General features: G+C 31.2%; 1 protein-coding gene across 1 annotated transcript; it reads right to left on the bottom strand.

Annotated features, from left to right (window-relative positions):
- Positions 1-5,218: 5,218 nt before the first annotated feature.
- Positions 5,219-8,360, bottom strand: LOC110670487 (probable pectate lyase 4). The gene is made up of 5 exons (XM_021832559.2): positions 8,157-8,360; positions 7,394-7,745; positions 7,091-7,301; positions 6,871-6,939; positions 5,219-5,680 (listed from the first exon to the last, which is right to left on the bottom strand). Exons 1-5 carry the CDS (start codon positions 8,281-8,283, stop codon positions 5,447-5,449), a joined length of 993 nt encoding a protein of 330 aa, XP_021688251.2. The 5' UTR covers positions 8,284-8,360; the 3' UTR covers positions 5,219-5,446.
- Positions 8,361-17,434: the final 9,074 nt, after the last annotated feature.

The raw sequence follows: 17,434 nt of genomic DNA, 5'->3' as shown, positions 1-17,434 counted from the left end.
TGTTTGATAAGACGGATTCTCGCGCCTTTGTTGATTTAATTAAGGTCAGAAGGATCAGTGATGCCCAGCTGTGTTAATGGAGTGCTGGATGATGCAGAGGAGAAGCAGATTACTAAGCCAGCTGTGATGAAGTCGCTTGATGAGCTTGAAGATGCTGTCTATGAAGCTGATGACTTGTTGGATGAGATTGCTTTTAAGCTTTTCGATTGAAGACGGAAGCTGGATCTCACACCTTTGGAGATCAGGTAAGGAGCTTTTCTCTTCTCTTAATCCATTTAAAAAGGGGGATGGAAGAAAATTTAGATGAGATCCTTGACGGACTTGAATATTTAATGAAACAAAGGGATCCCCTTGGTCTGAGAGAGGGTGTTGGCGACAAACCATCTTTGCAGAAAGTACCCACTGCCTGGTCTTGTTAATGAATCTGGTGTTTATGGATGGGATTATGGTAAGGACGCCATAATAAATTTGCAGTTGTCTGATGATGCAAATGGGGGTGTGATTCCCATTGTGGGCATGGGCGGGGTTGGGTTGGTAAAAAACAACCGTTGCTTAGCTTGTCTACAGTGACAGCAGAGTGCAAGAATGGTTTGAAATCAAAGCATGGGTCTTTGTTTCAGTAGAGTTTCATTTTTTTTTAAAGGTAACAAAAGATATCTTATGGAGGTTACTTCATTGACTTGTTACACAAAGAGTTCAAATCAGCTTCAACTTGAGCTAAAGGAAAGATTGAGGGGGAAAAAGATTTTTACTTGTTTTAGATGATGTATGGAATAATAGGCATACTGTCTGGGATTCTTCCGGCTTTAAGATTGAGCTACCACTATCTTCGATCACATCTAAATCGAGACTTTTGCTATATTTCCCAAAGACTTTGAATTTGAAAAGGAGGAACTTGTCCATTTTTGGATGGCAGAGGGTTCTTTCTTAGTTCATTCCAGTGCAGATAAGGAGATGGAAGAAGTAGGTGATGAGTACTTTCAAAAGAAGATCTTGTATCAAGATCTTCTTTTGAATGGTCAAGTGACCATCATTCACACATCATTATACTGACTTGGCTAAATGTGTATCTGAAGAATTTTGCTGTAGGTTGTAGGATGATGATTCATGCAAGATTACTAAAAGGACTTGCCATTTATCAACAGAAAATGATACTGGTATGATGTTTGAGGGCATCTATGAAGTCCAATTTTGTGTACATTTATACTATGAGTACTATTTGTGTCTCAGCATCGTAGTGTAACTGCATTGCCACTTGAAACATTTACAATGTCTAAATCTCTCTACAGTCTACAGCATCAATAAAAAGGTTGCCTGAGATTGTGAGTACTTTGTATAATTTGCAAACATTAATCGTGTGATTGCATATAACTTGCTGTGTTGCCTGATTCAATTGGAAATTTGAAGTTCTTACGGTACTTGAATTTCTTGGGAACATTGATCAGAAGGTTACCTGAATCTCTGAGTGGCTTGTTCTATTTGCAAACGTTAATCTTTTGTCAATGCCAAGATCTCATTGAGCTGGCAACCAACATGTCAAGGTTAATCAACTTGCAGCGTCTGGATATTAGAGGAACATAATTGCAAGAGATGCCACCACAAATGAGTGAGTTAAACAATCTCCGTATATTAATTACTTTCATTGTAAGAAGACAGTGTGGGTCTAACATAAAGGAATTAGGCAAACTTCAGCATCTGCAAGAAAAACTTCGTATTTGGAATCTTGAAAATATTGTGGATGCTGAACAAGCTTTGGAAATTGGAAGCCAATTTAATGGGTAAGAGACACCACAAGGTGTTGGAGGTGAGATGGAACAATGATACTGATAATTCAGCACTTGAAAGAGGTGTGCTTGAGCAATTACAACCTCATGCAAATGTGGAATCTTTTTCAATTGTTGGTTATTGGAGTGATGGATTTCTGGATTGGAGAAGAGATTCTTCTTTCTCAAGCATAGTGTCCTTGAATCTTTGTGGATGTAAATACTGCTTCTGTTTACCACCACTTGGGCAGATAGCATCTATGGAATTGAGGTTGTTAGTCCTGCATTCTATGGAAATTGCACTTCTATGGTGAATCCATATAGGTCCCTCAAAATCCAGAAGTTTGAAAGGATGCCAAAATGGCATAAATGGATTCCTTGTATAGACAAAGATGAAAGTAGACCTTTCCCTGTCCTCCAAAAGCATTACATAAGAGAATGTCCCAACATATCGACAGTCTTGCCCAGTCACCTTCTTTAACAACACTTGAGATTGAGTGATGCCTGCAGCTTGTGCTTTCACTTCCAAGGACTACAATGATCATTAAAATAAAGTTAAAAGAATGATTCTTATGATGTGCTAATAAAGAAATTGCCTTTAGAGCTGCAGTCTTATAGATTACAACTTCTACTCTTTAGATTTCATATTGGATACAATTGGTAGTTTTTTCACTGTTTCAGAAGAAATTGAAATGATAAACCATGATTCACTCAAATGCTTCCCGCTAGACTTGTTTCCAAGGTTAAAGAGTCTATGCATCACTAAATGTCGCATGCTTGAATCCCTTACTACACCTGAGACAACTCATGAGAATTGCACATCTCTTAGTTCCTAGGAGATCAGGGAGTGTCCTAATTTAGTATTGTTTCTCAAAGGAAGCTTACCTGCCCCAAATTTGGCTCAGCTTCTATTGCTAGGTTGCTCAAATGTGGAAATCTTCCCTGAAATGATAATACCGCCTTCCAGTTTTACCTCTCTTAAATTTTGGGATTTTCAAAATCTGAAATTTCTGGACTAGAATGGACTTCAACATCTCACCACTCTGAAAGAAATAGAGATCTGTAACTGTCGTAAGCTCCAATCCTTGCCAGAAGAGAGGCTGCCCTCTTCACTTTCTTCTCCTTTTGTCTTTATATGTCTCATGCTGGAACAGAGGTGTCGAAGGGAGCAAGGGGAAGATTGGGGCAAGATTTCTTACATATCACATATAAAAGTTAATTTCCACATGATCAATTGACCCCAAAACTAGATGAGTCACTCTTATGTTCATTCAACACGATGACAGGTGATGCTAATCAAAAGTTTATTTGCATCAATCACAATTTTGGACTAACATTTCCACGTTTCTTCTTAATTCTTTGTGATTTTATTGCCAGGCTCTTGATCCATTTTCTTTTGTCCATTTGAGGCTCCTAATTTTGATCTATGCCAACTCAATTTTGCTTGTCAACTATGAAAACAGGACTGAAATTTTGCATGTAAATTGCACTTGTTTCTACTGCATGTTTCATCTTGTTATTCTGTAGAGCTGCCAGGTGGTCTGGTTTTTTCAAGTGCTTCCTGTTCCTGGCTCTAAAGAGACAGAAATGTTAAAGGATATGCATAGTTTTGTTATGTTAGAAATTTATTGAATGGATTGTGTGCTTGTCTTTACATTCCTTAGCATTGAGAGGTCTGCTTTTGCTTTTGGCTTTTCCATGTTAAAATATCCCTTACAGATAGCTGACCTAGATTAGTTAAAAGAATTACAGTTAAGCAACTGCATTCATTCTAACGTTTTAGCTTCTTCTCCCCACAATCTGCAGCATGGTTAATGCCAGTACATGATTGGCATATTTTAAGTAAAACTCACTGCTATTTGTTGAAAAAAGATTGATTTATATTTCTAGTTTGAATGTTGAATAACAAGGTCATTGTCTGGTCTTATTCTCACTAGTCCTTTGCAGGTTTTAAGATCTAAAATTCATTCAATACATTTGAAGCTGAAGAAAGCAGGAGTGAACAGAGGAGAAGAAAAGAAGAAAGCAGGAATAATAAAATAGTTTGTCCTTCCTTTTTTGCTAATTTTTTCAGCATAAGTATGTAAATTACTGGATAGTCTAATCATATTCTCTTACACATTTAGATAGACATGGCCAGCGATCCGGTCCAGGCCATTTCTGGTTCTAGGGTAAGGGCTAACTGGTTCCGGACAAAAGGATTCATTGTTTTGGGTCGATCAGGTTTTAATCAAATTCAAAGTCTGAATTTTTTTTTTTTTTGAATTTTTTAAATGAAAAAACAGGTTTGGAGTGAAACCGGATCAAACTGATCGTTCATTCTGGTTTTGATTCAATTCAATGCTAGTTTTGGTCAATTCAGATTTGACTGGTTTTGTTTCTGAGTTGGACCAATCTGGTTCCAAATTCGAACCTGACTGTGGCCATGATTACATTCAGACAAGTACATTGTTTCTTGTACCGGGTGATTATGCAAACTTTGTGCAAGAAAATGTATATGAACAAGTGTCTACCTGTGTTTATCCATGAGTTCTGATTCTTCTGAATGAAATCAATTCATTTAAAAGCATGATCTCTCTTTACTTCTCCTGGATTCTTCTCTCTCTCTCTCTCTCTCTCTCTCCCCGAACTTTGTTTATGCTTGAATATGTCCTTTAGCAAATCTTGGACAAGAAAATGGAAACTTTAGGCAAACTTGCTTTATTCACAATATTCCCAATCACTACAATTTTTAACGCATGTTGAACTGTTATGAGCTTCATTGCGCTTGCTGAGCTACTCCTCACAGAACCTATATATATATATATATATATATATATATATATATATATCAAATGCTCAGTGTGCTTCTTGATACCTTAACTAAACATCAACCCTGTTCCAGTTTAAATCAGCAAAATAAATCCTTTTCCTCTGTTACACTTAGCTAAATTTAGAGCTACATCCATGGAAAGGTCTCATTGTTGAATCCTTCACTATTTTGAGTTCATGTCATCCTAGGTTGACCCTGAGTCATTGTCTTCTTTCTTGTAAATTTAAAATGACCAACCTTCCACACTGGTACATTTGGTTGATCACTATGAAAATGCCAAAAACATCTCAATTGATCGACTCCTAACGTGGCTACAAAACTTACGATTTCACAAGACAAGAATCAAGCACTTAACCAATGCTTCTGAAAAATAATCTCCCCCTTGAAATTTTTTAGTTGTAGTTTTAGAAATGGTAATGCTAAAAAAATTAAAAAGCAAAAACAAAACAAAAGAAAGAAAGAAAGAAAATTTATCATGGAATGAACTGAAATATTAAAGTCATGTTAGAGTTTGTATGGAGACATAGAGTTTAGGCTAACTCAGAAGTCAGAAGTCAACAAGTGAACACTTATCAACCTAAACATGAGTATACCCAAAGAACAAAAGAGAGGCAAACTAGAATAAGCTTTAAAGATCTTGACAAATCAGAATCAATATTTATTTAAAAAAAAATATTTTTGTACATAAAATATAATATAATTGTCATATTTGGATAAATAGGTATAAGAACAAAAACTTCAAACCTCAATATTTTCTTTTCCTCCTAAAAATAGAGGGAAAGAGCCCAATAACTCTCTTGGGGAAAGAAATGAAAAATAGATACATCCAAACGGGCAAGTGATGCAAACAAAATCATCAGGAACCATACAACTACTGTATGATCATCTCTTCTGGTCGAGGAATAGACTGCCAACCTGCACAGATTTGGACAACAGCTTTCAGGGAATCTGATGGAGCTTCTAGTGTCCATGTTGGATAATATTCACTTGGATGGAACACACATTCTTCACCAACACCGGTTAATAAGCATGACTGAGCTCCATTAAGGAATACATCTCCTTCAGATATTATTAAACCAGACTTGGCCTCTTCCTTGTCTGCTGCCTATAGAACCATCAGAATGGCAACATTTCAGAATATATATATACAAGTGTGTGTATGCGTGCGCACGCGCGCGTAAGAAGGGCAACATTTCAGAATATGTGTGTGTGTAAATTTTTTTTTATAACAAACAAATAGTGTAATACACATCTAATGTCTTTGATACAAAAGTTTCAACCTTGAGTATGACATTATTTCAGCTTTAAAAAGCCATCCATGTCTATGCATCTTCCCTTTTTTTCCTTTTCATAAGCCCTTCAAATAAGGGTGCTTATTTAGAACAGGATGTCTTTAATGCATTTATTGAGTCCCTAATATGGAAATCAATCAAGCTGATTTTAGTACTTGGAACATGATGTCTTTAAGATTAATAACTTTGCAACAAATTACATAGCTGTTCAGCATTGGCTTCCTTTACTACCTAATGGAGCCATTTCTGTGAAATTGTGCTGGATATGATTTGAACTTTATCCAAAACCAGTGCACCCTTAACAAATAATTATACCCAATTTGTTACTGTAGAAAATATTGACTCCAGGACTATTCTTTGTTCAGCTTTAACAGATGATACCATGGATCATATTGAGGCCTTGTTACTCAGAAATTCATCACCTGGAGTATGATTTTCCCAAAAAGATAATAATTATATACAAGTTGCATTCACCAGTAAGTTGAAGGGCACATGATATGATAACTGATATAAGTTTACTCTACATACTATTGTATGGAAGGTGCGGGGAATAATTCACAACTGGTAGTTTAAAAAGGCCATTAAGATTTGTCAGCAACGAAATGATCCAAATATGCAGTATTGGTTGAATTCTAATGTCAAATTCTATAAACTAAGGGATTTGGTTATCGAGTGCCATTGCCGCTTAATACTTCATAATGGATTTCTTACAACTGATGTATAACTTAAAACATCGAGACAACTAAGCCCCAATTGCAAAACAGTTTGTGTTAGCTACATCATTTCTTCATCATTCCACCCAGTCCAAGACCATATTCTACAAGATGCACAGAATAAATTTGTTTTTCACTACTTTAAAGGTCATTGTTTTTACTTTATGTCCTTTCCTGGATCATATTTTTATTTCCTACATTAGATATGTAGTCTCTCCCAGTGCTGATAATTATTTTACAGTCAAAAACTCAAAATCAGCTCTAAGGTTAAGTCAAGAGCATCACTTTACCTTCTCTGTATAATATTCAAAGGTCTTTTTCTTCTGTCCTGCTTCATATATATTGTATTGAGAAAATATCTGATAAAATAATCATAAAAAGAAACAACAATAATTAGACAAACAAATGGTTTTAGATTATGAAGTTCAGAAATTAGTTATATACGCTGCAGATGTCCTCATGGCAGAACATCTCATATCCTTATTTATAAAGTAAAGCATCGTCTTTTACCTGAGATTCTACACTTGCACAAACAGCGTAAATTCCCCAATTCCTTGTGTAATTGTTGTACAAATGAACTTTCCCAAATCTAAGCCGAGGTTGTCTTTGCCGTGTTCCATCAAAAAAACAATGGTGAATTGTTACTCGGATGCATCTATCACCAACATGAGAGGGGTCTGCTCCAATAAGCATTGTCTTGTCATGCTGTGCAAAGTAACATCTAGTGGAAAAGCAAAAAGAAATCATAATCATAAAATATTTTACACAACATTCAGTTTAATCTTGTAATAAGCAAGGAAAAAGAAAACCCACCTCGAAACAGTGATATCGGTGCTTTGTCTGGTGATATCAATAAGTCCATCATCATAATCACGAAGGCTGCATCGATCTATCCAAATGTGCCTAGAATTTGGCTTTATTTGAATGCCGTCAACATCATGTCCTCTACCACCTTCAAACTCAAGGTTACAGATGATAATATGTTCACATTCTTTCAATCTTAAGCCCTTGCCAGTGAGCTTAACCCTTTGACCCCTGCCATCTATTGTCTTATAAGAAGACACACTTAAGTATGATGAAAGATGAATGGTACCCGAAACCTCAAAAACAATCCATAGTGGTTGTCTTCTTCTGCAACCCTCACGGAGCGATCCAGGACCATCATCTAAAAGCCCCACATAAAAGCATTGTAAATTAGCACAAGAACCCGATGCACTAAACAAAGACTCCCAAAAGAAAATTTTGTGAAACCACTTATCAGACTACACAGATCACTGCCATCCTTAATAAAATTTTGCCCAAAATTTAAGAGAAAACCCATCAAATAGGCCATGAATTAGATCCATTTTTCAGCAAATTCCCAGTTCTACCTCCCAAATTAAGATTAAAAAAAAAGCCTTTTGATTACTAAGAAATATCTAATCAAAAGTAGTTTCATATCACATGAACAGATTAGCATGAAATGGAGGGCAAAACCAAAGGGTAATTATTAGGGCAAAGAGAGAGAGAGAGAGAGAGAGAGAGAGAGAATTCAATAAAATGAAGAGTTAAAGAGACAGAGAGATGAGAAGAATACCGGCCAATGTGGTGACGTAATAGAGCGGACCATGGAGGCCACCAATGGCGAAACGGCCGAATCCCTCTGCACGGCCGGCAATGGATCGGAGGCTGAAGTCGACGTCGGCGTACGGCAGCGAGGTCATGTTCGTCCCCTTTGTTTAGGTAGAATTGAAGAATCCTTAATATTTTTTATTATTAGCTTGAAGGTAGTGATCAGGTTTGAATTACAGCTGCTAAAGCGGGATAGATTGCGACCACGTGTTATTCTATTTCAATCACTTTACTATTTTAATTTTGGTTAAAAAAAATCCCGTTAATATGGCGGATTTTTAAGTTTATTTTTTTAACTAAATTAATATTTAATTAATATAAATTTACAAATTATTATTTGTTATATATTATTATTTTATTTTTAAATAAAAATTAAAATATTAATCTTTAAATTTTATTATTATATTATTAAAATTTTTTCCATATTGTTATAAATTAAATTTAATTAATACTAAATAATATATATAACCAATAATTTTATTGATAATAATTATTAATTAATTTAATAATATAGAAAAAATAGAAAATGATAAAAAAATAAATTTTTTTAATTTGCAAATTTATTATTATGAATTTTTTTAAAAAATAAAATTAAAATTGAATAATTTTATTTTAATAAATAAAAATAATTAAAATAAAATAATTATACAAATTGAAAGACTAATCAAGTATTTTTTAAATATCTATTCTAATTTAGAAATGGTATCTTCTCCATTAAAGAGATGTTAGATTTACTTCAGTGGTATAGATTGCACGGCCTAAAGTTGTTCCTCTGTATAGGTGATCTAGATAGAATTTGGTATAAATAAATTTCATAAAGTTTTGTAAAATTTACTTACAAATATAAAATTTTAGTGTTTAATTTAAATAAAAAGTTATTTAAAATTATTATAATTAATTTTATGAAATTTATTATAATTAAACTAAATTTTATCAAAATTAATAAAATTTGTAAATGAATTCAAAATATAAAATCATATATACTTTAAGTGATAAATAGGGATGGCAACAGGTCGAATTTTTATGGGCACCCAAACTGATCGAACCCTAATATGACGGATTTGGATAGTATATAATATAGTTTTGGATGGGTTCGGGTTTGAAATTTAATATCCGTGGCTGGTTAGGGTCGGGTTCGAGTTTTATATGTTGGCTATCCGTTATCCAAACCGATTTATATAGATATTTAATTAAATATAATATATATATATATTTTTAATAATATTTATAAATTTGTATATATTTTATTTTATATAAAATAAAATTGAAATATTTTATGAAATTATTAAAATTTTAAAATATAAATTATTAAAATATAAATTATAAATAAAAATAATTTTTTATATAGATTATTAATTAAATATATAAAATTAAACGGGTTTGGATATTTTTCAGATAATAATAATCGGGTTTGGGACGAGTTCGGGTAGTTGAAAATAAATTTTAATCGGGTTTAGGACGGGTTCGGGTTTTGAGAATATTAATCGGGTTCGGGTTCGGATTTGGATATAGTGATTTTCGCGAGTATCCTACCCGTTGTCATCCTTAATGATAAAACTATCCTTTTATTATATATAATTTCATTTTATTTTATTTATTCTAAACATAAAATTCATTTCATTTAAAATAAATTTTACATTTAATACAAAATATACCAAACAAAGAAATTTTTTTATAAATAAAATTTATCATGTAATTTATTTGAAAATGAAATAAATTTTATCACAAAATTGAACCAAATAAGGTATTAGTTTCTTTCGAGTGTTTCTCTCTTTAAAATAAATAAATAAATCTAGCTGAGACAGGTTAATTGATATATAATTAGGTTTTGAATGAATTTAAATTTAAGAAATAATATAAATCTCAAACTTGAATTTTATGTGGTGAATGTTCATTATCTAAATTTATTTATATAACTAAATAATTAAACATAAATTATATTTTTATAATAATATTTATATTTAAAAATTTCATAAAATTATTAAATTTTAAAATATAAATTATTAATAAAAAATATTTTATACAGATTGTTAATTTAAATATAAAAAGTTAAATGAATTTTAATACTATTAATATAATAATAATTAGGTTTATGGTAAATTTGAATAATATAAAATAGATTTTAATTGAATTTCAGACAAATTCAAATATTAAAAATAATAATTAAATTTAGAAATTGAGTAATTTTTATAAGTATCTTATCCTTTATCATTCTTACACCTCACACCAGCAGCATGGAATAATATCTTCAGAAAATTATAATACTTTGGAAGCTTAACCTTTTGACATTTTTAAAATTATATGCTTAAACTTTTTTTTAAAGGAAAAATATTTAAATTATTATATAATATATATTAATATTTTTATTTTCCAATAAATTTAATTAATTATTTCTTATATTATACAACATTAATTGTTTTAAATTTTAAAAGTTAATAAATTTTTTAAATAATTTCTAAAAATAAATAAATTTAATTCAATTTATAGTATTATTTAATAATTTACTCATAAAATTTAATAAAGTTTATTTTTGTATAAAATTTAAAATACTGGTGCGATATATATTAATATAATTTAGTGAATGTTAAAAATTTAATTTTTAAAAAGTAAAAATTATTTAATTAAATTTATTTATTTTTATTAATATATAAGTGTAACATTTAATTAATTTTTTTATAATTTATTAAGTGAATTAGTGACTTGTCAATTCAGTCTCTCAACTGAGCTAAGATCTGATCGGAGTTTGATAATTACAATATTTTATTGTATTTGAGCATAAAATTAAGAAAAATTGCAAAAAAGAATTTATTTTAAAATATTTACGGTTAAAATATTATATGCCTCTAGAGAGAAAAAATGTAAACAATAATTACTCAAGAAGAAATTATATTATGAAGTCATAATTTCATGAAAGAATTTCCATGGAGGGGTAAATTAATAAGAAATTAGCAACAAATAACAAATTAAAGTCATTCAATTTAAAAAAAAAAAAAAAAAAACAGTTGTTGAGGGAAAGATTAAAAAAGATTATTTTGTTTGTAGATAAATAGGTTATTAGACCGTATAACTTAATTTTATTGGTCCATCACTAGCCACATGTCAAAATAAAGTCAGGTTTAGTTTGTTTCATTAAAAATAATTATATGTAAAAAAATATTTTTTATGAAAATTATTTTTTTAAGAATTTTCATTAAAATATTTTTTATTATTTGATTACAATATTAAATTGTTATGACCCGATTTCACGGGCCATGCAGGTACTAAAATCTGAGTCAGCATAAAGCCCCGAGGTCCATAATAAGTTTTATTATTCTCAAACTTATAATCAGGACCAAAATCAAGACCTAACATGCATACTGAAATAAAATAAAATAATTTACTTGGGCTAACTCAATTCAATATCTATTAGTAATTCCCTACTAGATAAGTCTAGCTCAGCCCTGACCACAGCATGTACAAATCATCTCATATAATAAATTTTTCATTAAATAATACAATATATTCATAATCAATGTCACAGCGAAATTCTAGTAATTAAACAAATAGATAAATAAAGAAACAAATAAATAGACACAATAAAAACTAATAAACTAAGAAGCACAATTTGTGAAGAAAAATATAAGTTAGACTCAAAAAATAAACTCGCTTCTCTTGCAATATGAGAAAAATATTTAAATAGGAATAAACGTTCGACTCAGAGAGTTTAGATATTGATTATAAGTGTAATTTATATAACTATCTAAAACTAATGCAATCCTACCAGAAAATGCACATGCATTACATATAACAATAATTCATCCAATATTCACATGAGAAGTTAATTTGGAGCTACTCACACACTCAATGTATCACATAAATATATATATATATATGGAAGTTGATCCCCTATACAGCTCTTTTAATCCAATATTTGCCAGCGAGGTTAACTCAAATCAGACTTTCTCTTAATAATCCAAGTGCGGAGGTCAGCGAGATCAACTCAAAGCCGTACTCACCCCGATTTATTCATATATAAGGATCAAGTCCCAACGAGTCAAGCTCTAGCCGTGACTACCCGTTCTACCCGTATCTATATCCACACCATACTCATACCAACACACACACACAGAGCTCCAAATTTTCTTCAGGGCGGCAATCACAACAAATAATAATAACTAAATATGCAGCAACAAAAAATGCTCCTAATATATTAACTATTTATGTGCATAATTAATTATTTATAGAATGTATGAGCATGCTAGATATATAATTAATATTGAAATTACAAAAATAATCAATATCCAACTCACAAACTAGTCAACCCGATCATAGCTGGAAGGAAAAGAAAGGCTAGTTGGCACCAATTACCTAGAGAGACACATTCACCTCTTTCAAATTTACTGACAAAAATAATTAATTAATTAATTTAATAAAAAAGGTAAGAATAATTTTTTAAGGTCTTGTCGAAATTTTGACAGAATATCCCCTATAATTGGACCTAACTCACTACAAGAAAAACACAATAACAGCAATAAACATGGCTTTAGGCCCACAATAATAATTATAATTCTCATCTGTGGCCTACAAGAAATCTAATCTAGGTCAAATCTTTCAAACTATAACTTGGGTCCCTAATGCATTTATAGTTCAAATATTTTTTTTTAGCACTTCAAAAATTATAAAAATATTTCTACAGGTCCTCTATATCATCCTTGTATTGATTAAATTTATTTCACTCAATTTTATTAAGTTGGAAATATTTTACAGATTTATCAACTAGCTTAGCCAAGGTAAAAACTACACAATTTGAGTTAGGGACTACCTTTGTAAAGTTTGCCATTTGGAATGCGTATGGAACGTCTAAAAATGCTAGGAACGACTGTAAACATGACCCCTTTTCTGGACAGCTTGCTAGACACCCAGACTAGGTTGAAAACTCAGTCCTGAATGCCGGTGAACTATCATCGATCTGATCTCAGCTAAACAAAGCTCATAAATTATTAATAATTATCATATAATTATATTTAATTTACAAGCATCAAAAAGTTAAAAAATCTCACTAAGCGATCTAGACTGTCCGATGATCGCCTTTTTCAAACAGTGTCCAATCGGAGAGAGGTCAGTCTCATCTCGAAGGTTTCGATGCGTTGAGTCCATTGGTGATCTTGGATCATCGATCTGACGGTCGGATCATCCAAAATCTGATCGAAAAACTCGAAAAGCAAACATTTTCTCTCTCCTCTCCCTCGCTAGAAAACTCCATAAAAACCGGCGAGGGAGCTCCCAAAAGAGCACCCATGGCTCAAGGATTCCAACGCTGATGACTTTGCGCTGAATAACTGCCGAAACCACCAAAAATCAGCACTAGAGGCTCATGGTACATTTCTCTCTCTCAATTTGGAGCTACTTGTCAGCGATCATGGCTATTGGGGAAGATTGCCGGACATGCTGAAGCAACTGGAAGGCTTTGTTAATGCTGTTGAGTCATCGAAAAAGAAGAAAAGTGGGGAGGGGATAAGTGACATGAAGAAGGATGAGGGGAGGGGGAAGAGAACGTTGTTGTGTGATTTTTGATCTTTTTTTTTTACACTTTTAATTACCTAATAAATTCTTAAAGTTTTGTAAGTTTTTCAATTAGGTCCAAACTTGTTTTTCAATAGGATTTAATATTACATTAACTAATTAGATTAGATTTTTAAGTAAAATACAATGAAAACAACAACAACAACAACAACAACAACAACAACAACAATAATAATAATAATAATAATAATAATAATCAAATTAATAACAATTAATCAAATCTTAGAACCAAGGTTAACAATAATGAAATAATATATTTTGTTAATTGATTTGATATTAATTTATAAAACTAATCATTTCAATTAAAATTAGACTATTAAATAATTTATAAAATATATTTAGAAATAACATTAAAAATATATAAATGAAAGTTTTACAAAAATTATAAATTAGTTAGATAATATTAAAATAATATTTAAATACTATATAAAAATATAAAATTTATATTTTAAAATTCAAGTTATTACATAAACTAATGGTATTGTCACACCTTACTCCTCCGTAAGGCGCAATATGATCTCGTAGTATACCTAATGAATTACTGAACTTTACCTACCGATAACTCATTAAATATACTACAAGGGATTTTAAACAAATTCAATTCATTTTAAAATTATAAAGTAATGTTAAAACATTATTTAAAAGCCTTTAGTTGGAATTTATGTCATAAACAAATATTTTGATAATTATGATTTTCCGTAAATTTTATAAAAATTTCGACAGAGTGTCTGCTGTAATTAGATAAAATAGTTCTTCAAAACCTGAAAAGAAAGCACTTCTAATATTCATTTCACAACCCCAACTCCAAAATTCCTCAATTTAACACAAATTCATTTCAATCAATACAATTTAATACGTTTTCAATACTCATCAATTCTTAATTCAACACATTTGGAATAAACATCAAATTTATTTCATTTAATTTAATTTACATATAAAAGTCTCAGTTCAAAGGAAAGAAAACTAGAAATAATATTATTATAAATTTTACTGTACAACTGCTTAACTAATACAAAAGATACATATGAACAAAAATATTTATATCAAAAGTGATTGCAAAGGTATAAACAATATACCCGTAAGAAAATTCTCAAAATGTCCTCCTACCACTAGAGCAGCTCACTCTGCTGCTTTATCCTTTTCTCTATCTGCGACAGCAAATAATAGCCATCGCTGAGTAACTTTTACTCAGTGGTGCACAATAAAAATTTAAAATAGCTGAACATAAAAGCATACATTGAGAAACACATCTTTAAATCCTTTCATAATCACGTTTCATGAAATTAGTGTCAACTTTTACAATGCCATTTCATTAAAATAATTTATAAATCACAGTGTTGTTAATCAATACACAACTTAGATCATGACACAAAATTTTCGATCAATGTCATGTTGCACACAACGACAAAGCAATCTCAACTCCACTAATCGAAATCAATGAGGGAGGTGGCTAGCTAGCTATATGAGTACTCATCCAATCTCAACCTCAACTGACAAGCCAGAGAGGGAGGAAAATAGTCTATCTCAACCCCATAAATGTAGGAGGAATACAATGATACTGTCATGCTAAGTGTGAATCCAAAACTAATTCAAAATCAAGTTATTCAAACATTAAGCAAATTTTCATTTCAATTTTCAATTCACAATTAGGCAACACAGCATTTTTCGAAACTCATAATTAATACAAATAATTCACAATGCACATCTAAACAAGTTTTCAAGTAGAAAACAATAAATTAAAATTTATTGTGCACAAACCTCGTATGAGTCGCCTCTAGGCCTTGACTCACTTTTTCCTTATCCTTTCTGGTCTCTTCTTCTACTGAACAGAATTAGAAACGTCTCAATACTCATCTAAACCATTTCCCACAATTAATTCAACACTAATTATATGCATACTAAATTTCTCTTATAATTTTCTCTTAAGTTTTGAGCTTAAGTTTTGAGCTCTTTGTATGTGGTATGTTAATGATCACTATTCATTTGACTAATTGGTCAAAATATTAACTTTTTCATACTAAATAGGTTTGTTAACCCTAATTGCATCCACATACCACATTTTGAGTCACAATTATGTTGGTATTGATTGCCAATTCAATTTCTAATCGACCTAAGTGAAACTTCAAAAATTTAGTTTTGGGTTATTTATTTGTACTGTTCCATTGGTCTTTCTACAGTGAGAATTTGGCCAACTTTCCTTCACCAAAGTTGTTCCTTAATGTCTTAGCTTTACTTTCCTTCTTGAATCACTCCATTTGGAGTTTTGTAGCTCAAGTTATGCTATTTCTAAGGTGACTGGTCGTATTAGTTCAAACCCAGAATTCTAGGTACCATTTTGATTCTGGCAGTTTTGAGCAACCAACTTTGGTTGACAATTTAACTTGGTTATGGGCAGAATTTGAGATAATTTTCTTCATGAAAGTTGTACTACATTGTCATAGCTTTCTAATGGTATAAAATTCAAGTCATTTGGACCTTCCTAGACTAAGTTATGACCATTTGAACAAGTACTATTTATATAGTCATTTTTGAACCGTGGCAGTGTGCATTACCTAGATTTGACCTAATTTTACACCACTTTATTTTCAGTTTTAGAGTTGGGTTTCTCCATAAAAATTGTAGCTTTGGGTCTTAATTTTCATCTCCAATTGGCGTCACACTAATTGGAGCAACCAATTTTTAGTTATACTTATTTGAATGGGCAAGGGTCAAGCTGCCAACATTTACCCTTACAAATTCACCATCCCATTTCATTTCTAACCATTCAAACACACTCCATTTCATACCAATTGACCATTTTAAGCCTCAATTAGGTCAAATTGCATCAATTTACCATTTCCTCCAAATTTTCCTCCAATTTTCCTAATGTCAAGAACCCTAATTTCCAGTAGCTTCAAATCATGAAATTAAAGTATAAATATAAAGAGAGATTTGAATTCAATTAAATTCAATCAAATTCAATTAAATTACCTAATGTCAACATCTTTAATTCAACTAAATTCAATCAAATCCCATGAACCTCAAGCTGGCCAAAATTTCTTCCCTTCCCATAACATGTCATTTTTATTTTATTTTACACAAATTTTAACTTAGTTGAAGTACCTAAACATAAATATAAAGAGAGATTTGAAGAATTATGACTAACCTTTTCTTGAATTTCTAATTTTCTATTTCTTTCAATTTCTCCCTTTCTTTCTTGTTCCAAGCTTCTTACCAAGGTCCAATTACAAGTTTAATTAAGAGTTTTATGGCTAATTTAGAGGGTTGCTCAAGCTCAAAATGAGCTTTTAATGGAGTTTTGGGAGAGAGAGGAGAGAGAGGAGGTTGGGACGGCAAGAAGATGAAGTGAAGACCACTTTTTTTTTTCTTTTTATTTTGTCTTTTAATTAGTAGAATTTATCCCCAAAATTTTTAATTTTAAATATTCATATTTATGACATCATGCTTGTGTCATGCATGATGTCATAAAACTTTTCATTTTGAATTTTTCTTTTTTTTTTCTTTTTCTTTTTCTTTCCCTCACCTCTTCTCTTTGAATTAAATTTTTAATATTTTAATTTCCTACATTTTATTGGACATTTAGGCCAAAAGTCACCTCTAAGGGTGAATTGACCAAATTGCCCCTATCGGTCTGATCTATTTTTTTCCAGTAAAATTTAATTGCTTCCGAAACCCTAGTTC

This window comes from Hevea brasiliensis, chromosome 14 (genome assembly GCF_030052815.1).
Source record: "Hevea brasiliensis isolate MT/VB/25A 57/8 chromosome 14, ASM3005281v1, whole genome shotgun sequence".
NCBI classification, from domain to species: domain Eukaryota; kingdom Viridiplantae; phylum Streptophyta; class Magnoliopsida; order Malpighiales; family Euphorbiaceae; genus Hevea; species Hevea brasiliensis.
Note: the sequence above shows the minus strand (reverse complement) of the source record. Positions and strands in the feature narration are given on the sequence as shown.

What these genes read in the sequence shown, in the direction of transcription:
- LOC110670487 (XM_021832559.2), bottom strand. Translation starts at nt 8,283, where the DNA reads ATGACCTCGCTGCCGTACGCCGACGTCGACTTCAGCCTCCGATCCATT. An exon ending in TTACGTCACCACATTGGCCG is followed by an intron (nt 7,746 to 8,156) that starts GTATTCTTCTCA and finishes TGGGGCTTTTAG; the next exon opens with ATGATGGTCCTGGATCGCTC. An exon ending in ACCGATATCACTGTTTCGAG is followed by an intron (nt 7,302 to 7,393) that starts GTGGGTTTTCTT and finishes CTTTTCCACTAG; the next exon opens with ATGTTACTTTGCACAGCATG.